The following is a 12,703-nucleotide window of genomic DNA, read 5'->3' as shown; positions in this document are numbered from 1 at the left end:
TTCAGGGCATTCTGGGCCTGGTCTCCTTGGTCTGGAGGTCGGCGACATTCCGGGAGGGATGAATCACAGCAACCTGGTCTCAGAGCATTTCATATTTTTCTTTACACGCTCTGTGTGAATTAGTATGATAGGTTACATTTGGCATGGTATGTATTACATTTTGGATGTCCATCATCCATTTTGTATGATATGTTATGAATTATAATTTGTATGATATATTATGAATTTACAAAATGTACAACACAAATTTTCAAAACATATGACATGTTACAAATTCCAATTTGTGGTGGCTAACGTTAACCTCAGCTAGGCTATGGGTTAGGGTTAAGGTTAGGAGTTGTGCTAAGCCTTCATTTTAACCTAAGTCTCTAATGTACTTGTCCTCTTGCTCAGTCGTGCACCAGGGCCCCCACTCATCTTTCTATTCTGGTTAGAGCCAGTTTGCACTGTTCTGTAGAAGGGAGTACAGCGTTGTACGAGATCTTCAGTTTCTTGGCAATTTCTCACGTGGAGTAGGCCTTCATTTCTCAGAACAATAGTAAACTGATGAGTTTCTGACCATTTCACCGTTTCTGGCCATTTTGAGCCTGGAACCCATAAATGCTGATGCTCCAGATAGTCAACTAGTCTAAAGAAGGCCAGTTTTATTGCTTCTTTAAACAGAACAATAGTTTTCAGCTGTGCTAACATAATTGCAAAAGGGTTTTCTAATGATCAACTAGCCTTTTAAAATGCTAAACTTGGATTAGCTAACACAACGTGCTATTGGAACACAGGAGTGATGGTTGCTAATAATGGGCCTCTGTACGCCTATGTAGATATTCCATAAAACATCTGCAGTTTCCAGCTACAATAGTCATTTACAACATTAACAATGTCTACACCGTACTTCTGATCAATTTGATGTTATTTTTTAAATTTTAAATAGGACATTTCTAAGTGACCCCAAACTTTTGAACGGTAGTTGTATATACTTTTCTCCCCGTTCTTAAATAACTGCTGTATCTGCTGTTCTACAGCCCCGTATGTCACTGTTCTGCCTGTCCCCAGTGAATCCCCAGGCCTGAGTTTGATTCTCTAATCAAGAGACCACTGTTGGATCTTACTGATGACAGTAGAACAACCATTTGAAACCACCTCACTTCATGGCATAAGGTCAAATGAACCTTTGGAAGCACATCTTTGGCTAATGGTATATTGTGTAAGTTATTCAGTATTGGAGGAGATAAGTACCGAGATAGGCAACTCAGGGCAGTCCACCTTACCCCTTGCCACACGTATTTAGGCATGTGGTCACACTGTGTGTGGGGACACAGTGTCTATAACCTCCTAGCTCCAGCACTCTCTCCCAGGTCGACCACAGTGCAGCACACCATGCCGAGTAGAGGGGCACTTCCATTGGGTTACTGTTTAACTTGGAAAGTTCTCCTCCGATGCTTTCTCTCCAGAATTACTCAAATGCCAGTTGGCAGCTTGGGGTGAAATATGTTCCCCCCCTTCTGGAATGGACTTGGAACGGTATAGTAATATCATGGACGCTTGGCATATCTCTTTCATCTTGATGAAACGTTCAGAAAACACGCCCGGAACTAGTGTCATCATGGCCACTTATAGGATGGTATAGGAGCGGGGGCTGAAGCTATTGTCTATGTAAGGATGCAGTGTAAGGCCAGGCATTTAGGAGACCAGAGGGAACACTTAGAGAGCAGTGTGTGTCCTTGAGAATGTGAGTGCCAGTAAGAGCCATGTTCACTGGTTCTGACTACTAGTCATAATGGTGTCCCCATGGGAACTGGGTTTACTGGAAAGTGGGTTGGCAGAAATTAGCGAACGACTGGCGAAGTGAAGTCACACCTCTGTTCACTACTAGTCCTAATGGGAGGTTTGTTAAAAGCTGTTGTGGTACCAACCTCATTTAACCTTGCAATGGCAGAGTTAGACAAAGGCTACTAAAAAGCATCAAGTGATGAGTGAATAGTGTATGTGTTATGATACATATACAGTATTGTATGTAACAACCTATTCATCTACACTACAGGACTATGGATCCCAAGTAACTCTCACACACAGTACTCACATATAAATGCACGCACGCACGCACGCACGCACGCACGCACGCACGCACGCACGCACGCACGCACGCACGCACGCACGCACGCACGCACGCACGCACGCACGCACGCACGCACGCACGCACGCACGCACGCACGCACGCACGCACGCACGCACGCACGCACGCACGCACACGCACGCACGCACACGCACGCACACGCACACGCACGCACGCACGCACGCACACGCACGCACGCACGCACGCACGCACGCACGCACGCACACGCACACACACGCACACACACACACACGCACGCACGCACGCACGCACGCACACGCACGCACGCACGCACGCACACGCACGCACGCACGCACACACACACACACACACACACACACACACACACACACACACACACACACACACACACACACACACACACACACACACACACACACACACACACACACACACACACACACACACACACACACAAAGAGCGCGAGAGTAGAGTAGTCTTACCAGGCCTATGAGGTATGGGCTTCCAGCATCCCCCAGGAGATGGGAAGTGAAGCCCTGGAAGGCAACCGCTGTGGCCCTCCGAGTCGGAATGACAACATACTGCAGAGAGATGATAAGATCAGATGAGACTCGACTTGACTTGACTGGCTTCTTGTGCAGACATTTATTTAGCTTCACCATCACATACTAAAAAAAATATCGTCAAGGTCCAAATTCAATCACATAAGATATAACACATCATCACATAACAGAGAGAGATGGAGAGCGAGTTGAAACGAGGGTAGAAGTGGTGACTAGGGATGTAGAAGGAAGGATCTATCCATCACAGGAGGTTGATGGTACATTAATTGGGGAGAACGGGCTTGAAGTAAGGTATGGAGCGGTATAGGTGGAATGGTATCAAATACATCAAACACATGGTTTCCATGTGTTTAGATGCCATTCCATTTGCTGTTCCAGACGTTATTATGAGCCGTCCTCCCCTTAACAGCCTCCACTGCTATCCATATGTCCATCCATAGTAAAACAACAACAACTTCAGGAGACCTCAATTATGCAAGTTCAGTCCACCTCACTGCCAAAGACCTCCAGGCTTGTCATCTCCAGCTAGATTAGAACTGTGTGTTTGTGTGTCTAACACACGCACACACACAGTAAGTGCTGTATGGTAAGTGCTGTCCAGTAATTAATGTATGGGCCTCTACTCTGCAGCTGACTGTCCTGTCTCCTCTCCCCTACAGTCTGCAAGCTAACTCACTAGTGTGTCTATTCTAACTGGCAGATTCATGACTTTGGCTGGTCCTTTCACTTCACAGGAAGTCCCATTTCATTTGGCTCACACACGTAAACAAGTTCTAAGCTACCCTCCTAGATCATTTCTTTGGGACTTGGGTCAAGTACTATTTCATATCTTTTCAAATAAATGTTGTGTTAACTTCAGCCTGCCTGGAGTTCCAGATGGATGGATTTGCAGTTCTGCGACTATTGTATTGGTTCCATTGCACCAGGCAAGCTCAATGAAATAGTATTTGGCCTGTCTGAAAAAGAGCTCTCCCATGCATTTAGTCTTTCCATGAGTGGTGTATGCATCATGCATGGTCAAGGGCATAATTATGATGACTGAGCCCCATCCGATATATACAAAGCTCCCTGTCCCTGTTACAGTCATGCATTTCATAACTCAAAATAAGAAACTCAAATTGCACTAGAAGAGATAACCACCCTTTATTACAGTAGTGCAGTATTAGACGTTTCCAGTGGTAGGCAACAGAGGATAAGTATAGTTTTTTCTTAGTACATACCATTAAAATGTCTGCCGTGATGGCCCAGTTCAGAAAGAGCAGCGTTTCCCCTATGAAGATACAGACCTGAAAAAGAGAGAGAAAGAAAGAGGGATATTAAATACCAACCATTAGGACTGTCTGATCTGAGTTTCACCCTGCACAGACTAGGCCACAGCCAATGAGAGTGAAAGAAGTGAAAGTCAAAAGGTGTCTCTTGTTTTGCAGATATTGGAAAACACAGGGAATTAAAATGCTTCAGTTGCTGTGGTCTGTCTGGAAACATGCTATTACGCTATGCTCACATTATACAGGGATGGACTGCTTCATTCGGTGCCAATTGAACTGGGGTTAAGTATAAACTTGCACCCTATTTACTATATAGGGAATTTGGAATGATGCCATTTGGAATGATAGTCTAGGTGAGCAGGGAACCAGCGCAGAATGGTATGGAGAAAGTGATTGCGCCACCTATTCACTTTATAGTGCACTACTTTTGGCCAGAGCTTCATGGGCCTTGGTCAAAAGTAGTGCCGTATATAGGGAGTACACTTTTACAAAAAAGGGTTCCAAAAGGGTTCCCTGCCTGTCCCCATAGGAGAACCCTTTTCGGTTCCATGTAGAACCCTCTGTGGAAAGGGTTCTATCTGGAACCAAAAAGGGTTCTCCTATGGGGACAGCCAAAGAACCCTTTAGGTTCTAGATAGCACTTAATTCTTTTCTAGGAATATAGGGTTCTATTTGGGACGCACTTAGTCTCTGTAAATGTCTGTCAGCGAGGCTAGTGTATATTCCTCTAGTGGACAAAATGTTCTCACTCTTCTGGTCTCACAACAACAGATCAACTCAACAAGGGTTCTCACAAATTAACAAACATCGAGTCCACATCCCTGGCTCTCACTTTGTAACGATAACTTAAAATACAGATATTGAATAACATAGAGGGACTTGACATTCAGGAGAATGTGTACATAGTCTCCTGACATCTCTAATCAAAGCAAGCCCTGAGCAGCTGGCAAGGCTGTGTGGCGACACAAACACTTTCTAGTAATAGATCCAGAGAGATTTGGTTGCGATAGAATCCAATGTATCGTGGTTGGCAATGGAGGACTGGAGTATCTATGTCCGACACACACACACACACACACACACACACACACACACACACACACACACACACACACACACACACACACACACACACACACACACACACACACACACACACACACACACACACACACACACACACACACACACACACACACACACACACACACACACACACACACACACACACACACACACACACACACACACATACACACCAGGGTTTAGATTGACACTCTGTGTCTGGAAGTAGTGCAGACTGTTAAACTGCCATTCAGACACCGTGACTGACACACAGCCTCCTGGGAAACAGAAACAGAACCTCAAACGAACTCTCCTCAGATCAGCCGGCCAGCCTGCCTGTGAGGCAACAGCTGTCTGGGTCTAGACTCCAAATCACACCCCAAACAGACAGAGAGACAGACATGGCTGCTGTGCCCTGCCTCACACCACTGGGGTGTCACTATCTTCAACACCACATCTGTCAGTGCTTAGCAATGTAACTTGAGTTGTCACAGTAACAACCAGCATAAAACAAGAGGATATTTAATATGTACAGTTGTCTGGACATATCAGCCATGAATACTGCCCTGAACTCCAAGCCTGTATCATACCTCTCTGCTGCTGTTTGTATGGCTGCCCTGCTGCCAAGGTGTCCTCATATCTACCTGAAATATGCTACCTCTCTATGGAGGCCTGACGCATAAAAATGTAGGGCAGACCTGCTCCTGACCTGTAAAAGTTAACTCCTGTTAGGATTGTTGACTTCATATGAACCCACACAGAGCCCAGTAAATGGGCAAGAGGCACCTAGCCAGGCAAAGAGACACACTGGTCTGTAAATAATGAATAGTCTAGCTTACTCTGGGATGGCTGTCCTCAGAAAGAAGCCATCTCTTAGCCTAGTCCCAGATCTGTTTGTGCGGTCTTGCCAACTCATATGCGTAACACTGGCCATAGGAGTCGGCAAGACAGTACACAAAGATCTGGGACCAGACTAGCCATCTTTGTCGTCAAGGCCAGGGGCTTACACTGTGTCTATCAGGTCAAAAGGAAACGGACCCACAGGCCAGGGGCCCGTGGTGCTACGGTGGGAATGCACAGGGTGTTTGCTTATTTAATTGCCATGTAAAGCAGGAAAGACTGCAGCTTTTAACAATCGCTGCCCCGGACAGGAACAATGCACTGTGGCATTTTTTTGTGACTCACAGAGAACACATTTTACGCTCTTATCAGAGACAAAAGAGTAGGAACTGACTTTCAACAACCTGAGCAACAATAATGACGAAGATGGAAAATATCTTAATTCCCATAAACAGGTTGGTTTGCACAGTCTTCCAGCCAGAGAATGTGACCCTGTGTACCATTGGAACCTGGCTGGCCCTGTATTCACAAAGAGTCTCCGAGCAGGAGCTCTGATCTAGGCTCAGAGGGGTATACTACAAAGCGGGATCAATAAGTTAGCCAGCTAACTTTAATAAACAACCAGAAATAACTATTGATTTTCTGGTTTATTATGAAAGCTAAACTTAGATATATGTGTTTTTTGGTTGTCGAATCAATTAGACCATGCCCATTTCAATCTTATCTTTCTACAAAATAAGAAGTTATTTCAGAATATTTAGGCAAGTTAGCTGGTTGATCCTGCTTTGTCATCAAACCCTCAGGTCTCCTCTGTCCATATAAACATATTCATTATCATCTAAAAAGGTGAAACTGATCCAATCAAATGTATTAATAAAGGCATTTTTTACATCAGTAGATGTCACAAAGTGCTTATACAGAAAACCAGCCTAAAAGCCCAAAGAGTAAGTGTAGAAGCACAGTGGCTAGAAGAAAACTCCCTGGATCAGAACTCCTACTCTGAAACGCTTTATGAATTCAGGCCCAGGCAGTAATGGTATGATACATATTTGAAGCGATGACAGTAATGGTATGATACATATTTGAAGCGATGACAGTAATGGCATGATACATATTTGAAGCGATGACAGTAATGGTATGATACATATTTGAAGCGATGACAGTAATGGTATGATACATATTTGAAGCGATGACAGTAATAGTATGATACATATTTGAAGCGATGACAGTAATGGTATGATACATATTTGAAGCGATGACAGTAATGGTATGATACATATTTGAAGCGATGACAGTAATGGTATGATACATGTTTGAAGCAATGACAGTAATAGAATGATACATATTTGAAGCGATGACAGTAATGGTATGATACATATTTGAAGCGATGACAGTAATGGTATGATACATATTTGAAGCGATGACAGTAATGGTATGATACATATTTGAAGCGATGACAGTAATGGTATGATACATATTTGAAGCGGTGACAGTAATGGTATGATACATATTTGAAGCGATGACAGTAATGGTATGATACATATTTGAATGGTAATGGTATGATACATATTTGAAGCGATGACAGTAATGGTATGATACATATTTGAAGCAGATGACAGTAATGGACAGTAATGGTATGATACATATTTGAAGCGATGACAGTAATGGTATGATACATATTTGAAGCGATGACAGTAATGGTATGATACATATTTGAAGCGATGACAGTAATGGTATGATACATATTTGAAGCGATGACAGTAATGGTATGATACATATTTGAAGCGATGACAGTAATGGTATGATACATATTTGAAGCGATGACAGTAATGGTATGATACATATTTGAAGCGATGACAGTAATGGTATGATACATATTTGGTATGATACATATGACAGTAATGGTATGATACATATTTGAAGCGATGACAGTAATGGTATGATACATATTTGAAGCGATGACAGTAATGATGACATATTTGAAGCGATGACAGTAATGATACATATTTGAAGCGATGACAGTAATGGTATGATACATATTTGAAGCGATGACAGTAATGGTATGATACATATTTGAAGTAATGGTATGATACATGACAGTGAATGGTATGATACATATTTGAAGCGATGACAGTAATGGTATGATACATATTTGAAGCGATGACAGTAATGGTATGATACATATTTGAAGCGATGACAGTAATGGTATGATACATATTTGAAGCGATGACAGTAATGGTATGATACATATTTGAAGCGATGACAGTAATGGTATGATACATATTTGAATGGTATGATACATATTTGTACAGTGGTATGATACATATTTGAAGCGGTGACAGTAATGGTATGATACATATTTGTGACAGTGGTATGATACATATTTGAAGGGGTGACAGTAATGGTATGATACATATTTGAAGCGATGACAGTAATGGTATGAAGCGATGACAGTAATGGTATGATACATATTTGAAGCGATGACAGTTATGGTATGATACATATTTGAAGTGGTGACAGCGGTGACAGTAATGGTATGATACATATTTGAAGCGATGACAGTAATGGTATGATACATGTTTGAAGCGATGACAGTAATAGAATGATACATATTTGAAGCGATGACAGTAATGGTATGATACATATTTGAAGCGATGACAGTAATGGTATGATACATATTTGAAGCGATGACAGTAATGGTATGATACATATTTGAAGCGGTGACAGTAATGGTATGATACATATTTGAAGCGGTGACAGTAATGGTATGATACATATTTGAAGCGATGACAGTAATGGTATGATACATATTTGAAGCGATGACAGTAATGGTATGATACATGTTTGAAGCGATGTAATATTTGAAGCGATGACAGTAATGGTATGATACATATTTGATACATAATTTGATACATATTTGAAGCGATGACAGTAATGGTATGATACATATTTGAAGCGGTGATGATACAGTAATGGTATGATACATATTTGAAGCGATGACAGTAATGGTATGATACATATTTGAAGCGATGACAGTAATGGTATGATACATGTTTGAAGAGGTGACAGTAATGGTATGATACATATTTGAAGCGATGACAGTAATGGTATGATACATATTTGAAGCGATGACAGTAATGGTATGATACATATTTGAAGCGATGACAGTAATGGTATGATACATATTTGAAGCGATGACAGTAATGGTATGACAGTAATGGTATGATACATATTTGAAGTGGTGATGATACATATTTGCGGTGACAGTAATGGTATGATACATATTTGAAGCGATGACAGTAATGGTATGATACATATTTGAAGCGATGACAGTAATGGTATGATACATATTTGAAGTGGTGACAGCGGTGACAGTAATGGTATGATACATATTTGAAGCGATGACAGTAATGGTATGATACATATTTGAAGCGATGACAGTAATGGTATGATACATATTTGAAGCGATGACAGTAATGGTATGATACATATTTGAAGCGATGACAGTAATGGTATGATACATATCGATGACAGTAATGGTATGATGACAGTAATGGTATGATACATATTTGAAGCGATGACAGTAATGGTATGATACATATTTGAAGCGATGACAGTTTGAAGCGATGACAGTAATGGTATGATACATGTTTGAAGCGGTGACAGTAATGGTATGATACATGTTTGAAACGATGACAGTAATGGTATGATACATGTTTGAAGCGGTGACAGTAATGGTATGATACATGTTTGAAGCGGTGACAGTAATGGTATGATACATATTTGAAGCGATGACAGTAATGGTATGATACATATTTGAAGCGATGACAGTAATGGTATGATATTTGAAGCGGTGACAGTAATGGTATGATACATATTTGAAGCGGTGACAGTAATGGTATGATACATGTTTGAAGCGGTGACAGTAATGGTATGATACATATTTGAAGCGATGACAGTAATGGTATGATACATGTTTGAAGCGGTGACAGTAATGGTATGATACATATTTGAAGCGATGACAGTAATGGTATGATACATGTTTGAGTAAAGACAGATTTGTAACTAGACCACTCTCACATAAGCTCCTATGATGCTCTTCTTGGCCACGACGAAGATGAGGCAGACAAAGATGGCTGAGCCCAGCATGCTGACGGCACACACCAGGGGGTCCGCCCGCTCAGTCTTCTGACGACATAGGCGGGTGGTGGCCGCCCCGATCACCACCCCCAGCAGCCCCGTAACACACGTGATCGCACCAAAGATCAGACTGCACAGAGACCAGGGAGAGAGGTAAGAGAGAAGCAAATACATTTCAGATCACGAGAATGAATTGTTATTGGACAGCAAGAGGTTATAAATGAATCAGATCAGGTTAATAAAACGGAGAACTCAAGAGTAAACTCTGACCTGTCCTTGCTGCTGCAGATGTCTTTAGTGCAGGCCTCTGCTGTCTTCTGTACCACCTGAGCCCTGAACAGGTAGAGAGGGATCCACATGCCAAATGCCCCCGTGGCAAACGACACCGCAGCAGACGCCAGGGAGGAGAACACATAGCTACGGCTAGAAGGGAGGAACACACACAACACCATTTAGATAGTAATTTATTTACCTGCAGTATGCAATCTCAGATGCTGAAGGACAAAAGGAAAGGATCTAGCAGTATTCTCTCTCTGTCTCGCACTCTAAACCACTTAGATAAGAAAGGTACAGCAGATGAATGGAAGTTAACTGAGGTTTTACTTCTTGGCCAGGGCCTTCATGTCACAGAGCCAGGAGGTGCGATGTTTGATGCGCCCTCCTAGCTGGTCAGCATGCCCTCTTTTTGGCTCAGGCACGAAGAACAGGATAAGGGTCCCTGCTGTCATCCCCAGCACTGGAGATACCTATAGACACAACACAGTGGCTTATGTGGACAGGCATCCCATACTGAAACCTACAGACAGAACACGGTGGCTTATGAGGAAGTTACTGTGCCTGTAAGAATACCAGATACATATAAAGGCACAGATACAGGATAGCTATGTAAGGAAATCTGGGAGGGATGTCTGGTACCTACTTTGCAATGTCAAAATAACAAGTGCTTTTATAAGTGCATGTTGAGTGACTGCAGAGCGGTTGGATTGTGTCTTGCGATATGCTTGGTGTCCTGTACAAGCCCTCTAGGTCTGATAGTGTTTAGGAGAGGGAGTCTTTTTCCTCTCTGAGAGCTCAGTTCTTTTTTGTTGATCCCTGCCTACAGACAGAAACTAAAACAAGAAGCTCCCGCGCTGAGGTCTGTTCAATCTGATTCCACACTCCAAGACTGCTTCCATCACGTGGACTGGGATATGTTCCGTATTGCGTCAGACAACAACATTGACGAATATGCTGATTCGGTGAGCGAGTTCATTAGAACGTGCCTTGAAGATGTCGTTCCCATAGCAACGATTAAAACATTCCCAAGCCAGAAACCGTGGATTTATGGCAGCATTCGCGTGAAACTGAAAGCGCGAACCACTGCTTTTAATCAGGGCAAGGTGACTGGTAACATGACCGAATACAAACAGTGTAACTATTCCCTCCGCAAGGCAATCAAACAAGCTAAGCGTCAGTATAGAGACAAAGTAGAATCTCAATTCAACGGCTCAGACACAAGAGGTATGTGGCAGGGTCTACAGTCATTCACGGATTACAAAAAGAAAACCAGCCCTGTCCCGGACCAGGATGTCTTGCTCCCAGGCAGACTAAATCACTTTTTGCCCGCTTTGAGGAAAATACAGTGCCACTGACACGGCCCGCAACTAAAACATGCGGACTCTCCTTCACTGCAGCCGACGTGAGGAAGGCTGCAGGCCCAGACGGCATCCCCAGCCGCGCCCTCAGAGCATGCGCAGACCAGCTGGCTGGTGTATTTACGGACATATTCAATCAATCCCTATCCCAGTCTGTTGTTCCCACATGCTTCAAGAGGGCCCCCATTGTTCCTGTTCCCAAGAAAGCTAAGGTAACTGAGCTAAACGACTACCTAAACTCACTTCCGTCATCATGAAGTGCTTTGAGAGACTCGGGACCATATCACCTCCACCCTACCTGACACCCTAGACCCACTCCAATTTGCTTACCGCCCAAATAGGTCCACAGACGATGCAATCTCAACCACACTGCACACTGCCCTAACCCACCTGGACAAGAGGAATACCTATGTGAGAATGCTGTTCATCGACTACAGCTCGGCATTCAACACCATCGTACCCTCCAAGCTCGTCATCAAGCTCGTGACCCTGGGTCTCGACCCCGCCCTGTGCAACTGGGTACTGGACTTCCTGACGGGCCGCCCCCAGGTGGTGAGGGTAGGCAACAACATCTCCACCCCGCTGATCCCACAAGGGTGCTTTCTGAGCCCTCTCCTGTACTCCCTGTTCACTCACGACTGCGTGGCCACGCACGCCTCCAACTCAATCATCAAGTTTGCGGACGACACAACAGTGGTAGGCTTGATTACCAACAACGACGAGACGGCCTACAGGGAGAAGGTGAGGGCCCTCGGAGTGTGGTGTCAGGAAAATAACCTCACACTCAACGTCAACAAAACTAAGGAGATGATTGTGGACTTCAGGAAACAGCAGAGGGAACACCCCCCTATCCACATCGATGGAACAGTAGTGGAGAGGGTAGTAAGTTTTAAGTTCTTCAGCGTACACATCACAGACAAACTGAATTGGTCCACCCACACAAACCGCATCGTGAAGAAGGCGCAGCAGCGCCTCTTCAACCTCAGGAGGCTGAAGAAATTTGTCTTGTCACCAAAAGCACTCACAAACTTCTACAGATGCACAATCGAGAGCATCCTGTCGGGCTGTATCACCGCCTGGTACGGCAACTGCTCCGCCCA

At 43.5% G+C, this 12,703-nt stretch overlaps 1 protein-coding gene across 2 annotated transcripts in view; it reads right to left on the bottom strand.

The window, feature by feature from the left end:
• spns2 (spinster homolog 2 (Drosophila)) overlaps positions 1-12,703 on the bottom strand; it is a 166,248-nt gene that overhangs the window by 32,263 nt on the left and 121,282 nt on the right. For both annotated transcript variants that reach the window (XM_046314045.1, XM_046314037.1), the window contains exons 6-10: positions 10,573-10,715; positions 10,240-10,392; positions 9,910-10,099; positions 3,877-3,942; positions 2,576-2,674 (exon numbers count right to left, since the gene is read on the bottom strand). In XM_046314045.1, the coding sequence (XP_046170001.1) occupies positions 2,576-2,674; positions 3,877-3,942; positions 9,910-10,099; positions 10,240-10,392; positions 10,573-10,715 (651 nt within the window). The remainder of the gene's footprint in view (positions 1-2,575; positions 2,675-3,876; positions 3,943-9,909; positions 10,100-10,239; positions 10,393-10,572; positions 10,716-12,703) is intronic.

The sequence above is a fragment of the Oncorhynchus gorbuscha genome, linkage group LG02, assembly GCF_021184085.1.
Source record: "Oncorhynchus gorbuscha isolate QuinsamMale2020 ecotype Even-year linkage group LG02, OgorEven_v1.0, whole genome shotgun sequence".
NCBI lineage: Eukaryota > Metazoa > Chordata > Actinopteri > Salmoniformes > Salmonidae > Oncorhynchus > Oncorhynchus gorbuscha.
The sequence above is the reverse complement of the archived record's forward strand: the minus strand, read 5'-3'. Positions and strand labels throughout refer to the sequence as shown.